General features: G+C 36.2%; 1 protein-coding gene, 1 long non-coding RNA gene and 1 other non-coding gene across 4 annotated transcripts; 1 reads left to right on the top strand and 2 right to left on the bottom strand.

The window, feature by feature from the left end:
• Positions 1 to 11,881: 11,881 nt before the first annotated feature.
• Positions 11,882 to 12,606, bottom strand: LOC118481680. The gene is made up of 3 exons (XM_035976877.1): positions 12,492 to 12,606; positions 12,261 to 12,411; positions 11,882 to 12,181 (listed from the first exon to the last, which is right to left on the bottom strand). The coding sequence occupies exons 1-3, from the start codon at positions 12,548 to 12,550 to the stop codon at positions 11,957 to 11,959; spliced, it is 435 nt and encodes a 144-aa protein (XP_035832770.1). The 5' UTR covers positions 12,551 to 12,606; the 3' UTR covers positions 11,882 to 11,956.
• A 94-nt stretch (positions 12,607 to 12,700) lies between these two features.
• Positions 12,701 to 19,776, bottom strand: LOC118481681. 2 transcript variants are annotated; one of them, XR_004865972.1, is made up of 3 exons: positions 18,359 to 19,776; positions 18,097 to 18,210; positions 12,701 to 12,815 (listed from the first exon to the last, which is right to left on the bottom strand). It is a non-coding gene; the product is annotated as an uncharacterized LOC118481681 (long non-coding RNA). The 2 variants fall into 2 exon arrangements; XR_004865971.1 differs by lacking the exon at positions 12,701 to 12,815 and having other exon boundaries at positions 17,946 to 18,210.
• TRNAP-UGG lies at positions 17,529 to 17,599 on the top strand. The gene has a single exon. It is a non-coding gene; the product is annotated as a tRNA-Pro (tRNA).
• Positions 19,777 to 20,650: the final 874 nt, after the last annotated feature.

The following is a 20,650-nucleotide window of genomic DNA, read 5'->3' as shown; positions in this document are numbered from 1 at the left end:
TTCAGCTAGTTCTAGTTCCATTCAGCAACCGAAGCTTCAAACGTCATTTGTGTCCAACACAAGCTCATCTCTGTTTCCACAGTTCAATCAAGCTCAACAACAGTGGAATCAAAGTTCTTATCTTCCATAATCTATTCCCAAACCTCAAGCCCTACCACAACAACAACAAGCACATTATACCAACAATCCTTTACCCCTAAACACCAACACCGTTAGAGTTGATACTTCCAATCTTTCAAAAGTCAGTGTAGAAGTTGCAAACGAACATTTGGAACTTCTCAACACAATGTTCAGTTCCTACTGTGGGTTGGTGGCAGGTCAAATTGGAAACATTAATATGACCAATGAAGATTATCAGCAGATAGACCGTGATGAAATGGAGTTAATGGATATCAAGTGGGCGTTTGCAAGTGCTGTTAGAAGGGCAAAGGATTTCATGACTCGAACTCGAAGAACAAGCTTGGATTGCAAAAATGATACGAAGTACGGGTTTGATAAAGATGCGGTTACATGTTTCAATTGTGGCGAAAAGGGTCACTTCAAACGTGAGTGCACCCGACCAAGCAAACAAGGCAATCAGAATCCGTTCAGAAATCAGACGAGTACTTCTAATACAAATCAAGACAATCGTGAACGAAGGATAGTAGCGGTGAACAACAATCGGAACCAGAACAAGAACCAGTCTGGACCTTCAAACACCAACAGAGCATTAGTTGTTCAAGCTGATGAAGGGTGTAATTGGACTGTACATTTCGGAGATAATGATCAAGGAGGTGGAACTGCATGCTATGCAAAAATCATCAATCACATCAAGCATGTTCACAAGGAAGAGTTTTCTGAAAGTGATGATAGCTCAGGTTATAGCGGGAGTTCAGATGAAGAAAGCTCGAATGCGGGAGATTATAATTCTGAAGATGGATCTTTTTCTAATCAGACTGCCTTTATGGCAAATGTCTCGGCCTCGACAAGTCAGGTAAATTCTGATTCTCCTACTCCTAGTGTTTGTAAATTGTGTGCAGAATTGAAAGAGGAATCTGAAAAGGTTCACAGTCATAATCAAAGTTTAGTGATTGAGTTATCAAAGTGCAAAGAGGCAAACATGGCTTTAGCTCGAAATGAAAAGGATTTTAAATCTGTAATTGAAACTTTAAAGAAAAGTGTTTCCGAATTAACAAAAACTGTTTTCAACAAACAAATTGGTATTAATAACTACGTTAATATCATTGAGGAAACAAAGAAAGAGCTAGTCGTTGCCAAATGCGAGCATGATGCGATCAAGCTCAAATTGGATAGTTATTCTAACTCCCGATATGTGCTTGATCACATCATAGATGTTCAAAAGCTGAAAGGGAATGTGAAAGGCGTTGGGTATAAGTCGTGTCCGCCCCCTTTGAGACACAACTATACTAGAATGCCCGATGAAGAGGATATGCCTCGTTTTGAACCTAGTGTACGTCTTGATTATGAGGAAGTTACTACTGGCCTAGGGTTCAAATTGGAAAGTTCTTCAAGTACATCATCTGAGGAAACAGAAACTTCAACATCTACGAAACAAAGTCTTCCAATCATTGAGGACTATGAGTCGTCTGATGATGAATCAGAATCAGATATGAATGACCAGGATGAATCACTTGATAAGAAGAATGGAATAGAAATTCCAATTGAGAATCATATTCTTTGTGATCCTCCTATTCCTGTTGTGCAACAAGTTGCCAAACAAGTGATTAATCCTGTCAGGGAAGTAAAAGAATCTGTGTCTACCGTTAGAGTAACAATGTGTTGTATACTTTGGTTGGTGATACCAAAATTTATTCAGACAAGGACTTTCCAATTAAAAACGTCAATCCCTCTTTAATTGACAAAATTTTTGAAGATAATACAAGCAAATTTTTGGGAAAGACAATCCCTGGAGTTGTTGTAACTCAATGTGATCCCATTCCAAAATCCGAAGTCAGAAAACAATTTGGAAGTCAAAAATCACCAACAAAGCAACAACCTTTTGCTCCTAAGGGCAAACAACCAGTTCAACGAGCTCAAAGGCCTAACGTTTCTAAATCAAAATATGAAACAAAAGGAGCTCGTTATCAGAAGAAAAACAATGATGTTAAATTTGTAGCATCAAATGGTACTGTACTGATAAAATTGAGACTTTTGAAAACCAATCAAACACCGATTTTATCAAACAAGTCAAGATTTAAAACGTAACAGTCAAAACAATTACACTCAACATACAAATGGGTGTGATGAAAGAGCAAGTACCTCAGGTTCTACTGGTTCGACATCTGTTAGTCGATCAGATTCTCCTAAGTTTGTTGAAAGGAGAACGTGTTTTAAGTGTGAGGAGTTTGGACATATCATTAAAAATTGTACAAATACTCCCAAAGAGAAATTTGTTGAAAGAGCACCACCTGAAAAGGTTCACCCACAACGTCGTCCTGTTTCACCAAAACATGATAAAAGAACTGTTAATGAATGAGAAACGAAACAACGACGTCAAAACATCAAAGCTGTTGAAAAAGCTTTAAAATCTGAAGACAAATCGGTCAACAGGGAACAAAGTACACCACAATCATTAAAACCAGAAGTTTCAAAATATGTTTACAAAACTCAATCTGGTAAACAAAAACAAACTTGGAAACCTAAATCAGGTGAAAGTTCTGGGGGAGGTGTTGTGTTTGAAAATCATCAGGAAATTGAAATTACATTTCTTGGTTCTCAGGGGCAACCCAAGTCTATGAAGGCTTGGGTCCCCCTCTCCAACTAATCTCTGAGTGAGTGTGCAGGATGTTCCAGGAGGAACTATCGATAGTCATCGGATTGTTGATAGCGGAGTGTCCATGCACAAGATCGGCCACAAAGAAATTGTTGCCTTTGATGGAGAGAAAAAGAAAAGGAGACAGAATTGCCTGTCGAAAAAAAATTTGAAAGCTTCAAAAAAATGAAAATCACTACAAAGTTTGATTGTTAAAGGCTTTGATCGGGTCCCCAGGATAGATTTAATCAAAATGTACGCACCTGCGGCACGTCTGATGTTCAAAATCAACAAGATGAACGTGCAGTGTACATTTCTTCGTGGTGTGATTGAAGAAAATGTGTTTGTTGAACAAAACAACCGGGTGTGCGGATGCCTTGGCGTGGGTTGAACAACCACACACTATTTCTCAAGAGAAAGATAAAGACCTTCGCTGGTGCAATATGGAAGACCAGCCGGACCCAGAGGTCTATGATCTTCTTGCTGTGAAGAGATTTCTCAGTAGTTACAAAAATCGACTTTGAAATCCACACCGGGTGGATATCTAGTTTGGGAGAGCACTCAGATTCCTTGCAATGCACGAAGCAGTTGCAGGATACTTGTCGATACTTAAGCTGCTTTATGAATTATTATCATCTCGTACAGCACTCTTTGGCCAGACACGTTGAACTCGAATATCACCTCACACGTGATTGTTTCACTATGAAACTCGTCAATGTTGTCATGGTCTACACCGATTACCAGTGTGCCAACTCATTTTTCCAAAATTTGTTAAATCATTTCTGATTAACTTAATTTTGGTAGACGACATTGAGGTAAAACATGAGTTAACCGACATCGGGAAATCCTTTTCGTAAATATCTTTGTGTCTTTTAAATTTATCATAGTTGTTGATATTAGGGGGAGTAAATCCAAAATTTGAAAATTCAAAAACATCGAAAAATTTCAAAGCACAAAAACAATAGAAAAACAAAAATGAGTTTCCTGGCTAGAAAAAGAGAAAATGGTAGTACATCAGTGGTCTGTCTAAACCTCTTTGAAATGAACTTAAAATGAAAAATGTTAAGCAGCTCTATATAAGATGTATCGGTAGGCTCACAATCATTTTAAAGTGTGCAGGGGATATAAACTTAAATCGACTGAAGATCAGGTGGGAACCATTCATTGGCATATGGTCTTGGTACAGAAATTTCGTTTGAGAGATTGCCGAGGTTCTGAGATATTCGGTCTTTATGCTGTCTTATCATCTGGAGATCATGGTTGTATCTTTTACCGAAACAAAACGGAGACGAAGTCTAGATCTTCCGTGATACTATACATCCGTGTACATATTGCATTCGACCTCAATAAGTGATAAACAATCACAAGTCCAAACAAATAAGTGATAATATATCACATTCTTTCCGGGAGTCAAGTTCGTCTCTCTGCTGTACGAAAGTACTGACCTGTTCACGGACTTGCTCCTGTGCCCTCATGCATATGAAAATCAAGCTCCTCATCAATAAGTGATTCTATCACATAGGGCTTGTTTTCAATCAAAATAAGTGAGTTTCTCACATCTTTTATACGGTCAAACGGATGATAAACAGTATACACACCGGTAAGATGAACTCTCGTGCATACCTTGATACGGGAATGTGTCGTGTGTGGATGGACACCGGTCGGTAAGTATAAATCATACCTTAACGTATCCCCTCGCCATGATTACATCTGATAAGTTGAGCTTATGTGGACAACAATACCGATAATTGTTATAGGATGCTTATCTAAATGTTAACTAATTGAACAAAAAGAGCGTTTTGGCGTGACCGTACACTACACTGATATGATTTTCTTACCCTCGAAACTTGCAAAAAGAATGTCTGTAAACATTTGTTTACTGCTTTAGGTTTCTGTATTTCTGTATATATTTATTTGTTGTTTTCCATCTTTACATTTGAAAAATCAAAAATTCCAAAAATATTTTAGAGGTGTTTTAATATAAACTTTATAAAAGCCAAAAAGATTTTGCTTCTAGTTTATTTTTGATTGACCGATGTTGGAACTCGAGTCTATCCTATCCAAAATCCTGATTGTAAGCCGGAAAACAATTGCATCTTCATAATCTGTCGAAGTTAACAAGTTTTGAAAGTAAAAAAAAAAACTAAAATTGATCATCTTTAAAACTTTCAAACTGCTGTCGTTTGGTGTTTGATTGAGAGTTGGTCTCTCATATGTGTCATTTGTTTAATTCATCTATATTCCAAGCGGTTGTTCTCATTGTGTGTTTAGCTTTCCTGTATGTGCAAATATGACATCAGAGTCAGCTAAAGGCGAAGAGAACGTGTCAGATGACAGGCCATAAAGTGAAGACACGACGTTGATGCAATAAGAAGATCAAGATGATCGGGTTGCAGTTGATCACTCATCAACACCACAAGGATCTAAAGTTTTGAAGTTCAAAAGATTCACGAGCATCATTCAAGGGGGAGTTTGTTGATACACTCCCTTACTGTGGCACGTGAAGACCTTTGAAGATCCTCCGACATGAAAGACATGGAAGACGAACCATCACGATTAGCGTCCAAGGGGGAGTTTGTTGGTACACTTTATGTGGACGCGACTCGACTCGGTTCGACTCGGTTCGGTTCGACACGGTTAGGTTCGGCTCAAGCCCGACGTTGCGACATTCCTCTGTCGTGCGCTCCAGAGTTCAGAGTTCGACACGCGAAGCACGGAGAGCCGCGAACCGTTCCCGCCGACACATCATCATGACATCACCATGATGATGTCATGATGACATCATGATGATGTCATGTATGTAGATAACATTTACATGAAATATATGTGACGAAGGTTGTGAAATCAATGTGAGGAAGGTTAACCTTCCTCATGCACATACATGGCGAACTTTCAAGGTTCGTCAAGATAATGTGTGGGGAAGTTTAACCTTCCCCACTCATTCCTTCGTCACATGAAGGTTCGTCTAAGAGGGCAATATATATAACAAAGTTGTTTATCAGTTTAGTTTATGAGAGCATAGTGAAACCAGAGAGTTTATCGTCAAACATTGTGTGTATATGTTTGATATTGTTCTCGTCCTTTTAATCCAAGTGAATCTTTGATTATTTGTTGTGTTACTCGCGTTACATTGTTTGGTTTCCACCGTCTCGGGGATTCCACTCCCGCGATTGTGTTTGTGATAAACAAGGATAGGTTACGTAACGGATCCTCCGGGAAAACGGACCTACAAGAAGTGCAAGCTCACCACAACTATCATTTATCTACTAACTGTAGAGATTGCTAGTAAGATTAATAAGTACCTGAAAGCTTTTGAGAGTTTTTCCATGAAAGTTTGGTTTTTACGCGATAAGTTAATCACACATGAAACACTTGTGCTTGATTCAGAAGGTGCATTGGACATAACGAAATACATGGAGGAAACACATGAACATAAACTCATCAAAGATGAGTTAAAGAATGTAGCTGCGATGCGTAAGGAGTTGAAGGGAAGTGCTAACAACCGTTAGGAGATTTCGGGTATTATAAAGCTGAAAGTTGAGAGGCATGAACTTAGGTTCAAGAAGGTGGTGAATGCACCATGGTAGGCTCTATCAGAGAGTCATTAACTTGGTTTTTCTTTTTATGGTGAACTGTAAAACCTATGAATTATGAACCACATTTAGTGAACCACATCTTGTTTTACAGCTTACCATATCTTGGAAAAACTCCTTTGTGAGAATCGTTAGAGCCTACCATGGTGCATTCACCACCTTCTTGAACCTAGGTTCATGCATCTTAAATTTCTGCTTTAAAATACCCGAAATCTCCTAACAGTTTTTAGCACTTCCTTTCAACTCCTTACGTATGGACGTTTCTTTTTTAACTCATCTTTATCTTTATTGGTTTATGTTCATGTGTTGCCACCATGTAGTGCTTTATGTCCAATGCACGTTCTGAATCAAGCACAAGCGTTTCAAGTGTGATTAAGTTATTTTCTCATAACCCAACTTTCATGCCAAAAATCTCGAAAGTTTTCCGACACTTATCCCATTTATCAAACTCTCCTTAGTGGTGTTGAGCTTACACGTCTTCCAGATGAAGAATTTCCTTCTTATACAAGATAATTTGTAGTAGCCCATTCTAACATCATCGGTTGGTTAGCTGATGGTCGATCCTGACTCCATTGACCGAAACACCAGGGAAGTCTTCAAAAGAGTTGACTTCTTCGAATAAAATCTGGGGTTTGGTTGGTCTAGAATATTCTAGAACCTCTGAACCAACCTCTTCATTACCGTTTCCAACATGTCCACCTTACCGGATATCTTGGAAACGGTAATGAAGAGAATGGTTCAGAAGTTCTTGAATGTTCCAGACCAACCGAACCCCATCTTTCATTCGAAGAAGCCGACTTATTTGGAGACTTCGTATTCTGGTCAATGTAGTTAGCATTGACCATCAGCTAACCGATGATGTTAGGATGGTCTACTACAAACTATGCTTGTATAAGAAAGAATTTCTTCATCCGGAAGACGTGTATGACAAGTTAGTGGTGGGAATGATTCGGCTACTAACCGTAGAGATTACTGGTAAGATTAAGAAGTGCAAGCTCACCACAGCACAAGAAGAGTTTGATAAATGGGATAAGTAACTCAAAGCTATTGAGGGTTTTGCCATGAAAGTTAGGCTTTTACGTGATATGCTAATAACACTTGAAACGCTTATGCTTGATTCAGAAGGTGCATTGGACATAAAGCACTACATGGAGGCAACACATGAACCTAAACTCATCAAAGATGAGTTAAAGAATGTAGCTTCCATGCGTAAGGATTTGAAGGAAAGTGTTAACAACCATCAGGAGATTTTCGGGTATTCTAAAGCAGAAAGTTGAGAGGCATGAACTTAGATTCAAGAAGGTGGTGAATACACCATGGTGAATGAACCGCATTTAGTGAACCACATCTAGTTTTAGAGGTTACCATATATGGGAATGTTAATGCACTTTGGGTGATAAGTGCATGCCTTCGAATTGTTATGGTCTTTTTTGTACATGTCTCCAAACTTAGTCCAAGGTTTATCCTTGGACAATTTGTCCAAGTTTATGTCTAGACTTTTGTCAGGGGTTGTGTTTAGGCAAAAGTCAGGGTTTTGTGTAGATTGTTTTGTTCGGACTTCTAGTATGTCTTGGAGTCCGTGGTTGGTCTTGTTTGGGCTTTGGGCCCTTGTCTCCGGACAATGTGTTGTCCGGAGTTTGTCTTGTATATATACCTTTATTTGGAATAGACAAGACGGCGATTATGTGCACCTTTCTAACCCTAATTATTGTGTGTGTGTTTTGTCTGGCGGCTACTGTGTGTGACGTCATCCATCTTCCTCATCAAGAATACTCTGTGTATTCTTGATTTTTCTCACAGATCTTTGCATTCTAGTGTTTCATCTACAGTGGTTGATCATCAGGTGGATTCCGCACACCTGTTGGTTGCATTAGCTGAGTGAGATCTTGGATTAGGAGGCCTAACAGGGAAAAACTCCTTTGTGAGAATCGATAGAGCCTACCATGGTGCATTCACCACCTTCTTGAACCTAAGTTCATGCATCTCCACTTTATGCTATAAAATACCCCATCTGCTGACAATTTTTAGCACTTCCTTTCAACTCCTTACATATGGCAGTTACATTCTTTAACTCATCTTTATGCATTTATGTTCAAGTGTTGCCTCCATGTATTGCTTTATGTCAAATGCACCTTCTGAATCAAGCACAAGCGTTTCAAGTGTCATTAAATTATCGTGTAATAACCCAACTATCATGCCAAAACCCAAGAAAGCTTTCAGGTACTTATCCCATTTATCAAACTATTCCTTAGCTGTGTTGAGCTTGCACTTCTTAATCTCACCAGCAATCTCTAAAGTTAGAACGATTCATACCCACCACTAACCTGTTATACACATCGTTCAGATGAAAACATCTCTTATACAAGCATATTTTATAGTAGCCCATTCTAACATCATCAGTTAGCTAATGGTCGATACTGACTCCATTGACCAGAACACCATGGAAGTCTTCAAAAGAATTGACTTCTTCGAATGAAATTTTGGGTTCGGTTGGTCTAGAATATTATAGAACCTCTGAACCAACATCTTCATTACCGTTTCCAAGATGCCCGATAGATGTCCGATAAGGTACCTTATCGGACATCTTGGAAACGGTATTGAGAGGACGGTTCATAAGTTCTAGAATGTTCTAGACCAACCAAACACCATCTTTCATTCGAAAAACCAAATTCTTTTGATGACTTCCGTGTATTCTGGTCAATGTAGTCAGCATTGACCATCAGCTAACCGATGATGTTAGGATAGGCTAGTACAAACTATGCTTGTATAAGAAAGAATTTCTTGATCCGGAAGATGTGTATGACAAGTTAGTGGTGGGTATGATTTGTCTACTAACCGTAGAGATTGCTGGTAAGATTAAGAAGTGCAAGCTCACCACAACTAAGGAAGAGTTTGTTAAATGGGATAAGTACCTAAAATATTTTGAGAGTTTTGCCATGAAAGTTGGGTTTTTACGCGATAAGTTAATCACACTCACTACTAGAAAATTGTCAAGTTTCTGACAACCAAATTTGTGGCAAATTTGTCTGGAATTGGCCTTACCCACAAATTTCCTACAAAAAAATTCGTAGGAAATAAACTTGTGGGTAACCGGATTAGCTATAAAAATACGACAAAATCTGCTACAAAATTCCTACAAAATCTCTGGTCGCAAAATTTGCCACAAAATACTGACAAAACGCTCTTCTTGCAAAATTCCGACAATTCTTACACGTTTTTGCCTTTTTTGTATATTATTTTATGATATTTTATTTTTAAAATTAATAACATTATTAAAAAAAATGTTCATAATTTTTTATTTTCCTGACAAAATTCCTACAATTTATAAAACGTTCTTGCGACAAAATTTCTACAAATTATAAAACTTTTCTGCTACAAAATTCCTACAGATTATAAAACGTTCTTGCCACAAAATTCCTACATATTATAAAACTTTTCTGCGACAAAATTCCTACAAATTATAAAACATTCTTGCGACAAAATTACTACAAATTATAAAACTTTTCTGCGACAAAATTCCCACAAACTATAAAACTTTCTTGCGACAAAAATTCCTACAAATCATAAAACTTTCCACAAGTTTCCTACAAATTTATAAATTTTCTCTAAACAATCTGCGACAAATTATCTACAAAATTAACGGTTTCCAACAAATTTCCTACAAAGTTATTAAAAACAGTTGCGACAAATTTCCTACAAATAAAAAATATAGTTTTTAATGTAGCTACAATTTTCCTACAACTTAGAAATTAAGATTTGCGACAAAATTCCTACAATTTTTTTGCGACAGGTTTGTGACAAATTACAAAATATATTTTAAAAAAACCATTTTTGTATAAAAAATGCAGCAAAATATAAAGCATTCCAAAAAAATTCCAGCAAGCAAAATTATAGATAATTCCAAAACAACTGCAACTTCTAAAACCTTCCAAAAGTTCGAAAATATTCCAAAACACACAAAAAAATCCTAATTAAGAGCAAGTTTTTTATTCAAAACTAATTCAACATTCCAATACTTAACTAAACCAGAGCTTTGTTTACTTCTTTTCCATGTTTTTCACCGTTTCTTCCATATTTTTTCGCCATGCGTCTTGGTCGGCCCGCTCTTTTTCACGCTCTTGTTGAAATTGTTCGAAACGGGCTTCTATGTTTTGTCGGGCCTCTCGTTCTCTTTCTAATTCCGCTTGAACTTTTTGAAGCTCAAAATTATAAAATCGTAATCATCACATATCAACCCGAACAGGTCGATCAACACAACCCTAAAAAAATCTAACTAACAACGTAAAAATCCCTTATAACAAAATACAAGAGTTTTTTTCCTAAAGTGGTGTTGGTGGAGAAACTATTTACCATTTTAGTGTTCTTTGAAAACTATTTACCAAAATGGTGTTTTTATCTACTTTATATTTTCTTTGAAAAGGATTTCCTCATATATGTGTGTAAAACTGTGTGTCTATGTAGCAGTAGTAGGTTTCATGTTTCATTGTTTAAAATATTCACCTTGAGAGTCCAAACAATTGCATTTTGCAGCCAAACTGAAAAAACGAGTCAATAGGAAAACCATTTGGAGCTAACCCATTAATACCCGCGAAACCCGATTACTCAAATCTAGTCCAAACGGTTCTCGGGTCCGTTACTCACCACCATTACTCAACAAAGCAACGATACGGCATGGATATTAAAGAAGAGAATGAGACTTTGCTTTGCTTTGCTTTGTGGAATTTATACACAACGTGGCCGTAATCGGCAAGATAGCGAATACCAAGCGGGTCGAATTTTAAAAAAATAAATAAATATAAAAGAACTATAACGATCTGGTAAAAGAATTAAAATTAGTTGGTTGAAGAAAAAACAAATAAAGAGATTTTGTTAGGAATAAAGAAAATATATAAGGTATATAATAGAGAATAAAAATAGATAACAAATCGAGGGAATAAAACAATTAAAAAGAAGAGTTATGTTGGTGAAAATCAAGAGTGAATAAAAAATAAATAAAAACACGATTTTGGTAAATAGTTTTCGTTGAACACTAAAATGGTAAATATTTTTCCCTATAACACCACTTTGGAAAACACACATACATCTTAAAAAAATGAAATATCATATTAAAATGTTGTTATTTATTTGTACTTAATTATTTTAATGAATTATTAAAAAATATTTATAAGTACGCAATTATTTATGTTTCTTGCAATTTTACTTTTATTTAACATATTTATATTATACATGAGTGGTCTTTAATTAATTTTTATAAAAACTCATCTCGACTCGTGCTTATTTTGTAAAAACTCCCGACACAAACCAAATAAACCTTGAAAAGGAACCAAATCAAAATTAACATGAACCCGTTCTAACCTGAATCAAATTAACCCTGTTTAAAAATAACCTATTCTGACCCGATCCATTTTGACCCGCACGGCTGAACCCATTCTGACCCGTGACCCAAACCCGCTCATAACAAACCTATTCAACCAGCAATGTACTCAATCAATCACAAACAAGCTACCTTCAATACCACCATATGGAACCCATATCAGCAAACTCATTCTTCCCATTTAAAGCCTAAACTATTACCTTCACTAATGGGACTATCTTAAAATGTTTATGCTATCTAAATAACAAGAATAAATAATGATACCTCTTGTGATTGTCGGGCATCATCGTTACAACCGCAAATTCTAGATGATTTTTTTCCGGTCACCAGAAAATCAGGATCAGAAGATCCTATCCCGAACATCTTGCGACCCTTACACTTAGGATGCAAACTTTTCCACAAGGCTAAACCATCGCAATCCACGTCCCCATACAAATCTTTAAGTTGTTGCGAGTACGCGACCTATAATTTTGTCAAGTGAAAGTTATCAACCAGTAAAAGTGACACCATAATTATAAATAAATGATTGAAGAGTGCTTACATATAAACGCTTTGCACGGTCGGTAAAAAACTCCAACGAATCAAAATCATTTTCACTTATCTCCCTATCTTGTAACATATTTTTGCACCTCTTAGTGGCGTGGGTCTGTAACAATACTTTCTTGTATCCAACAATTTTACCCTCTTTTGTCCTACACAAAAAGGAGTATTGTAAATTATAAGTGTTAAATATAAAGATAGTTAATAATATTTATAATTATGATTCGCTTACCAAGTTGATACGATGTTGATCAAATCATATTGACCCGCCTGTATAACGGCACAAGTCATTTTTGCGGTTTGCTCTTTTGGCTATTGACTTTTTTTTGCCATTTTTCGGTGTTCCAATGCTGTAATGATAAAAATTAGGGGTGAGTCTGGGAAAAAAATAATTTGCATCAAATCGAGCATCATATCACTCATTTTGACTCGCTAACCAACCCGCTAATGTTTTCATCTATAAATAAGGGGAAAATGTTAACGTCATGTGAAGTTTCACGCGTTCATTGGTCCAATATATCCTTCACACGTTTTTTTTACGGTTTTGTCTGTAAACCTACAATATTGAAAAAAAAACATATAAGTATATTACTCTATAATAACAAAGAACGTCGATTCTTATCTACAGTAACCGCATATGAAATCTGGCAACCTGGGCGGCGACGGTTCATAAGGTTTTTATGTCATGTTTGTTGGATTATTCAGGTTCGTTTACGGGTCATCTGGTTCAGCATATGGGTCAGCGGGTCAGAAGCCAACACGTCAAGACTCAAGCTAAAACAGTTACCTAGAGAACAGATCAAAACCGAAAAACACTAAAGGGCCTGTTGAATGCATCTGTGCATGATTCTGGATTATAACTCACACACAAATGACATTCCCTTGTTAGTGTTAAGGAGATCTAAATAAGAAAATCCACATGATTATGAATCATTACTACCTCAAGTGATTAATATGTTTACAAGATAATCAACACTATTAAGGGTGTGATGCTAGGCGCTCTGCATTTGTGTCATGGTGGTTTGTGGGTATTTGATAGACTTTTCTGGTTAATTATAAAATATGTCACCTTAATCTGAGAAAAAAATTTGGTATATTAAGGATCTTCCAATTAATTGTACCAAGGCTTGCAGTGAGCTATTTCAAGGTCTTCCTATTCTTCAAGTAATTACACTACGCTATAGAAGTAGTTTTTAAGTTTTGTCTATGATGAAGTATGTATGTGTATCGTTTAAGCATGCAGATCTTATTTGTTAACCAAACAACTTGATGAATTAAGGACACTAGCATAATTTGCAGATTTGTTAAACATCTGCACAGAGCCGCAAAATATAAAACATTTCACTATTAGCTTACACTACTAGAAAACTACTACTATTCCTACCATAATTTCCTACACATTTCCTACGAACGAAAACACCGACACTTTTCCCACGGAATTCCGACGAACAAGAAAGGGTCTTGGTTTTGTGACAAAAAAGTGACAAAAAAGCCACAAATTGTTATGCGTAGGAAAAGTGTCAGAAATTTCCCACGGTTTCCGACGGAATTCGTTTTCATTTTAGCTATTAGTCGGAAATTCGTAGTAATCGGTATGCGTAAGAAATGTGTCGGAAATTTTTTACGGAATTCCGACGGAATTCGTTTTTATCCAATTTATCATAAAAAAATGTTCATAATAAAAAAATTAATGATATTAAAATATAAATTTTATTATTTAATATAAATATATGTTATTTCTAAATTGATTCCGTAGGATGTGTGTTGGAAATTCCGACAGATTACTCACGGAATGGGTATTTTTTTTGTAATGCACATATATGTTATTTTTAAAACACATTTATATATATCCGTAGGAAATGTGTGGGAAAATACTGACGCAATTCCTACGAAATTCGTTTTCATTTTAATCATTAGTAGGAAATGCGTAGGAATCCAATTTATCCTTAAAAAAATATTTATAATAAATAAAATTAATGATATTAAAATATAAAGTTTTATTATTTAGTAAAAATATATGTTATTTCTAAATTAATTCCGTAGGAAGTGTGTTGGCAATTCCGACAGATTACTCAAGGAATGGATAATTTTTTTTTGTAATACATATATATGTTATTTTTAAAACAAATTTATATATATCCGTAGGAAATGTGTTGGAAACTACTGACGCAATTCCTACGAAATACGTTTCCTTTTAACAATTCGTCATAAATCCGTAGGAAAATAATGAATGTAATAGTTTCGTAGAAAAATCGTAGGAATCCATACAAGCCTTAATAGGTCTATTAGAGCATGTATGACTCGTATTTTTGGCAACCATATAATAGCACTCAATACAACGTGATGTAACCCTTCAATATCGAATGTTACATAATAAAGGTCTCAGCAGACATTTAAGATATATTAAGGTCCAACACGGTCTATTAGGGCATGTATGACTTGTAAATCTTCATTACGATATAATAGCTCTTAATGCAACATGCTGTAACCCTTCAACATCGAATTTTTCATAATAAAGGCCTGAACGATCCATTAAGATATATCGAGGCTTAACACAGTCTATTATTATCACCAAAGGGTGTTTAGGATGATCAATGGTTCATAGCCGGTCACCGGACAACCAGACGCAACGAGAATCATCGCTACCACACACCGTTGGATCAAAGAAGGGGTTCCATTTCTAACCAATGCTTCTCATTAGTTAGGTGAATTTATATGCTGTGTGACTTATATGTTTATTGTGTGAACTTCTATGAAACCGCGTGTAATTACGCGTAACGTGTTAGTGATTTCGATGAAAATGATTTATGTGGAGACACACTTTTTAGATTATTTTATCTTGGTTTAAAATAATAACAACTAGTCACGAGTGAAACATGTTATTTAACCGACAATTATTGTCAAGCGTTTTTATTTTAGCATATATAGACATATATAATATATCCTGAATAATTTTTCGGAAAAATTACAAGTTTTGTCCTTTATTTTAATACCGCCCTGATAAGTGGTATTAAACGGGTTCGTATACGCGATGTGCACCCACCTACACCAAAACAAAAACCCTAGTATATAACCATCTCTTTCTCTATTTCCCCTCATTCTTCAAACCCTAGCCCCCACCACTATTGTTTCCTCCACACACCTGCATATCTAGAGAGAGAGTAGAACCCAGAGAGAGAGAATCGGAGTGACGGAGACACAGAGGTACCGTAGCCGTCCGGGGTGGTGCACGGCGGCAGCGCCGTTTGAGGAATAGTGGAGGGCGGCGCGATACGGTGGTGATGACCAGAGGATTTTGAGGTTGATGTGGTGGGGGATTCATGTGTGATGACGACGGTGGTGGCTTCGAGAAGTGGCGGGGATCCTAGGGGAGTCAGAGGGACTGTGGCGCCCCGTTTTTCCGACGATGCACAATCCTGGTGGTCACGTGGCGGGGTGAGCTTGGTGGTGGCGCGACAACTTCATCAGATCTGTAAGTTATTATAATCTGTTGAGTTTTGAAACTTGCCGAATCGGGATAACACCTTCTTGTTTTTCATAAATCTGTTACATCTAATCTCATCCTCCGGAGGTGCTTATGGGTAAATGCTCAAGTTTGAAATGGTAAAGTTGATAGAATTTTCGTCTTTCTTCCTCATTAGATTCTTAATTCATTTTGATTTTCTTTTGTATATAAAGAATTACTTTCAGTAGTCTGTAAGGCCTTTGTGTGTTACTTTCTATAGATTGTATTTTAACATTTGAATTCACAGATTGCATTTTATTTTAAGTTTTTAAAATTGGAATTCACAGATTGCATTTTATACATTTATACATATACATTTTAAACTTCATTTTATATTTTATTAATGTAATGTTTTGTTTTGTTAGGCAATGTCTACGGTTCCGGTTGTAAGTATGAATTGAAGATGTCGAGACACCAGTTCCGGAAGTTATTGTATATCAATTTATAATTAGAGATATATGTATTTGTTACTTTGAAACTTTTGTAATTTTGTTTTAGTTTGAAATCTTTGTAATTTATATTCTTGACATATCTTATATTTGTTTTTTTTTTAATTCTGATTTTTGCATATTTTATTTTCATTTTTAGATAATTTATTTTTGTCAAAAGTTGTGGGACTAGAACTACATCTTTTGGACCCGCATCTTTTGGCTTATAGCTATCAGATTACGCCATAAGATGCGGGTCTAGAACCGCATCTCATAGCCAATTTACCCGCATCATTTGATCAATTCTGTACTAGTGTTTTTAAACGTATCCGTAGGAAATATGTAGGAAAAAGGAATAAACAGGTTTCTTCACATTCCGTTGGAATGTGTAGGAAAAAAAATATTTCCGTAGGAACTATGTAGGAAAAACGAATACATTCCGTTGGAATTGTGTAGGAAGAAAAAAAAATTCCGTAGGAATTGTGTAAGAAAATTAAAATATATAAAATATATATAATAAAAATAAGTTTAATTGATTTAAACACAAAATGTTAAAAAATAAATATTCCGTGGGAAATACGTCGGAAAGTTAAGAAAATTAATTCCGTGAGAAATAAGTAGAAGAATTCTAACAAAACATTTGTGTGGGAAATGAGTAGGAAAATCCGTAGGAAATGCGTCAGAAAAAAATTATCCACGAGCAAAATTCCCACAGCTCATTTTCGTGGGAAATCCGTGGGTAAACGCAGTTACCCACGGATTTCCCACGGAAATTGACGTGGGAATAGTAGCAGTTTTCTAGTAGTGTTAGCAATGATTCTACACCCGAGTTTATAGCGTAAAAGTCTAGAACTGAAAGTAAAACCACCTCAAATTCAATTATTTTACATACTTTGAATATATTAACTTTAGTACACTCATATTTCATGGTGATTATAAATTAAAAAACAGGCCACATAACACATGTTGGTTCAGGCCCAATATAACACACTCTACACTCACAAGACACACACTTGCGACAAGTTTTGTATATTGAACTTCAAAAGAGAATTTACAAGTGGTTACTCAAACAAAGAAAACTTACCACTATTTATAATTAAAAAAGAACACATGCTAAAAAACAATTCTAAACAACTCACGTTCCCTGTGAATTCGGTCAAATCTGACCACTTCTTTTTCCTTTCAACTTGTCGGGAAATCAACGAATTGATTCAAATAATGACCCCTTAATCTACTAGTTTGTTAGCTACTTAGTCAAATAAAACCCATGAGTTTAGCTACGTGACCCGTATCCGGTGACCCGTAAACAAACCCGAATAATCCAACAAAGCATGTCGGCATTTGGTCTAGTGGTATGATTCTCGCTTTGGGTGCGAGAGGTCCCGAGTTCGATTCTCGGAATGACCCCTTTTTATAATAAAAAAAACCCTTACTCTTTTTATAATACATATTTTAAATGCCACTGTTTTGTTTAATTATATAATCTATGAGCTAAAGCCAACTCAAGACTTTAAAAACAGATCTACCTACTAAAGTGATATTATATTCAACAAACATGTGCTATTATAAATAAAGATAATGTTTACAACTTCAACTGTGTACATTTACTAATATGCATTAATCATGACAAGATGCAACTTCATGACAAATATGAACAGCTACATTACCTGAATATGCAAACGTAAATTTGCTATTCTCTCACAAATTTTTTTTTAATTTATTTGATAGATGGGTAATTTAGTCATTCTTTTAATTTATTAAATTTACCATTTGATTGGTTTTATCACAAATGGAGTTTTGATTCGTTTTATCACAAATGGAGTTTAAGACAAAAGTTCATAAACATGAGTCACTAATTGGATTAGTTACTGATCAGTAACAAATTCTGAAGTAATCTAGCTCACCTGACCTAACTTTATATAGGTAGCACCCATACATTCGAGTAATTTCCTGAGCTAAAGAGGTGATAGCAATCCAAGCTGAAGCCGTGATGGTATTTCGCTAGGTGAATTCCGTGACTGCAATATGTTACACCAGATCAATCATATATAAACTTAATTTACAAGAATATAGTTGATGTAACAATGTACGAATATTGTATATCATGTTTAAGGATTCATTCAGTAGCAGCTAATGATGAGCTATACTATACATTATAGCATATACCTGTGATAATTCAGTTAGCCACTCGCCACCAACACCAATGACTGCTTGAATACCAGCTTGGGCCAGTCGTAAAGCTCCGCGAGGACCTGTGTTGATAGATGTCTGCAAGCAAAAAACACATTTTATAACATAACAGCCAGATAGAAGAAACTAAACTATATTGATTGACTTTGGTGTATAGATCCCAGGAGACCATGAATTCAACCCATCAATCAAGAACAAAATAATAATCGAACAAAGAACAAGAAGAGAGGGATAAACCCTAATATGCAATTGTATTAATAAATGAACAATAGAACCTGATTGTTACAAGATGCAAGATACAATATTCCATATTACAAAAATACAAACTAAAACTAAACTATTTATAGACTTCAATGGGTGCGTGTGTAGAGTCGTGTCCTTTCACGAATAGTCACGTCTCTAAAACATGTGGATGAGAATGAAACTTGAAGAGGTGTGTCTTTACATCCACAAGTCGCATCCCTTGATCCCTTGTATGCAGCCAATCGCGAACAAACATGTCCTCAGGGACATACCCTTTCGATTAGAGGAGAAGTTGCCAACTTCCAGATTGTCAACTTTAGTCCCCATATTTTATAACTACTTTGTAACCGCCATCTAAATAACTTTAAACTAATGCATAACCAACCCTTGCACTTCTATCAAACTTTGATCACACAATTAAGGCCAACATTCACCCCCCTAGTTGTTGATCCAAGTTTGATTCTTGAACTTTGCATGCTTCTTCCTGGGCAAACTTTAATCCTGGTGTATGCGTCACACACTACACCAAAACCTTTGCGGCCTTATCCATGTCTACATATGACTATGCAAACCATTATGTTCCCGCGATGATTCCATCAACAATCTTCAACCCTGCAAGTCCTTAGGGAATTCCCAGACCCAAACACCGTCTCTTGCGATTGATCTTTGTGATGGCATCCTCTCTTCCTTCTCTGTATCTTTTCTCCTTGGGCAATCTCTGAACCCAATATTTTTAACTGTATGCGACTTCGTGATCAACTTCTTGGGAAATTTCTTAATGGGTGATTTTCACGAACTCGTGGATGGCTTCCCCTGCGCAAAATTCTTCCCCTTGTTGCAGCCCGGCCGCACTTTCCACCGCTCGTCCTTTCATCACCGAAACCGGCACCAACCGATTTTCCTTTTCCCTCAGATGATTCTTGATTCTTCTGAACCGCATAACCCTTGCCTTGATTGAAGAATTGAACCCATGATCTTGATTCTTTGAGCCTTGGCTCTGATACCAATATAGATCCCAGGAGACCTGAATTCAACCAATCAATCAAGAACAAAATAATAATTGAACAAAGAACAAGAAGAGAGGGATAAACCCTAATATGCAATTGTATTAATAAATGAACAATAGAACCTGATTGTTACAAGATGCAAGATACAATATTCCAGATTACAAAAATACAAACTAAAACTAAACTATTTATAGACTTCAATGTGTGCGAGTGTAGAGTCGTGTCCTTTCACGAATAGTCACGTCTCTAAAACATGTGGATGAGAATGAAACTTGAAGAGGTGTGTCTTTACATCCACAAGTCGCATCCCTTGATCCCTTGTATGCAGCCAATCGCGAACAAACATGTCCTCAGGGACATACCCTTTCGATTAGAGGAGAAGTTGCCAACTTCCAGATTGTCAACTTTAGTCCTCATATTTTATAACTACTTTGTAACCTCCATCTAAATAACTTTTAATGCATAACCAACCCTTGCACTTCTATCAAACTTTGATCACACAATTAAGGCCAACATGGTGTTGACATTTTATAACATAACAGTGCACCCAAATCATATCCACTCAGCACGGAACCCACATGCGGCCACCAGTCATACAAGATCAGGTGCGACAGTGGTGTGTTAAACACCTGCGTTACAGTTGCGTTAAGCACAGAACCCACATGCGGCCACCAGTCATACAAAATGTAATCTTTAGCGGTTTCAGAAGATGGCCAAATGTAATCACAATTCAGAAAACTATCGTATTTGATGCATCTCTCACTCTCTAACAGGTGTAATTATGTATGTGTGTGTACCATACTGAAGAGATTCCTAGTCATTTAACAAGAAAAGTGACTGCACTTATAATTTAAAAGATATAAATGACATTCAATTTTCAGCTGCAATAAATGGCTGATTCATCAAACACAGATGATATCTAGCATATAACAAAGTCCTTGAGCCCCCTCACACTAATGAGTAAAAACTATTTAAATAGTCTGCCTCTTTATTTAAAACACTATCACCTTCCTCACTA

The sequence above is a fragment of the Helianthus annuus genome, chromosome 9 (genome assembly GCF_002127325.2).
Source record: "Helianthus annuus cultivar XRQ/B chromosome 9, HanXRQr2.0-SUNRISE, whole genome shotgun sequence".
NCBI classification, from domain to species: domain Eukaryota; kingdom Viridiplantae; phylum Streptophyta; class Magnoliopsida; order Asterales; family Asteraceae; genus Helianthus; species Helianthus annuus.
The sequence above is the reverse complement of the archived record's forward strand: the minus strand, read 5'-3'. Positions and strand labels throughout refer to the sequence as shown.

Excerpts from the sequence above, each read along its gene's own strand:
- LOC118481680 (XM_035976877.1), bottom strand. The coding sequence starts at position 12,550 with ATGACTTGTGCCGTTATACAGGCGGGTCAATATGATTTGATCAACATC. Across the intron at positions 12,412-12,491 it reads ATCAACATCGTATCAACTTG|GACAAAAGAGGGTAAAATTG; the intron begins GTAAGCGAATCA and ends CTTTTTGTGTAG. Across the intron at positions 12,182-12,260 it reads ACCGTGCAAAGCGTTTATAT|GTCGCGTACTCGCAACAACT; the intron begins GTAAGCACTCTT and ends ACAAAATTATAG.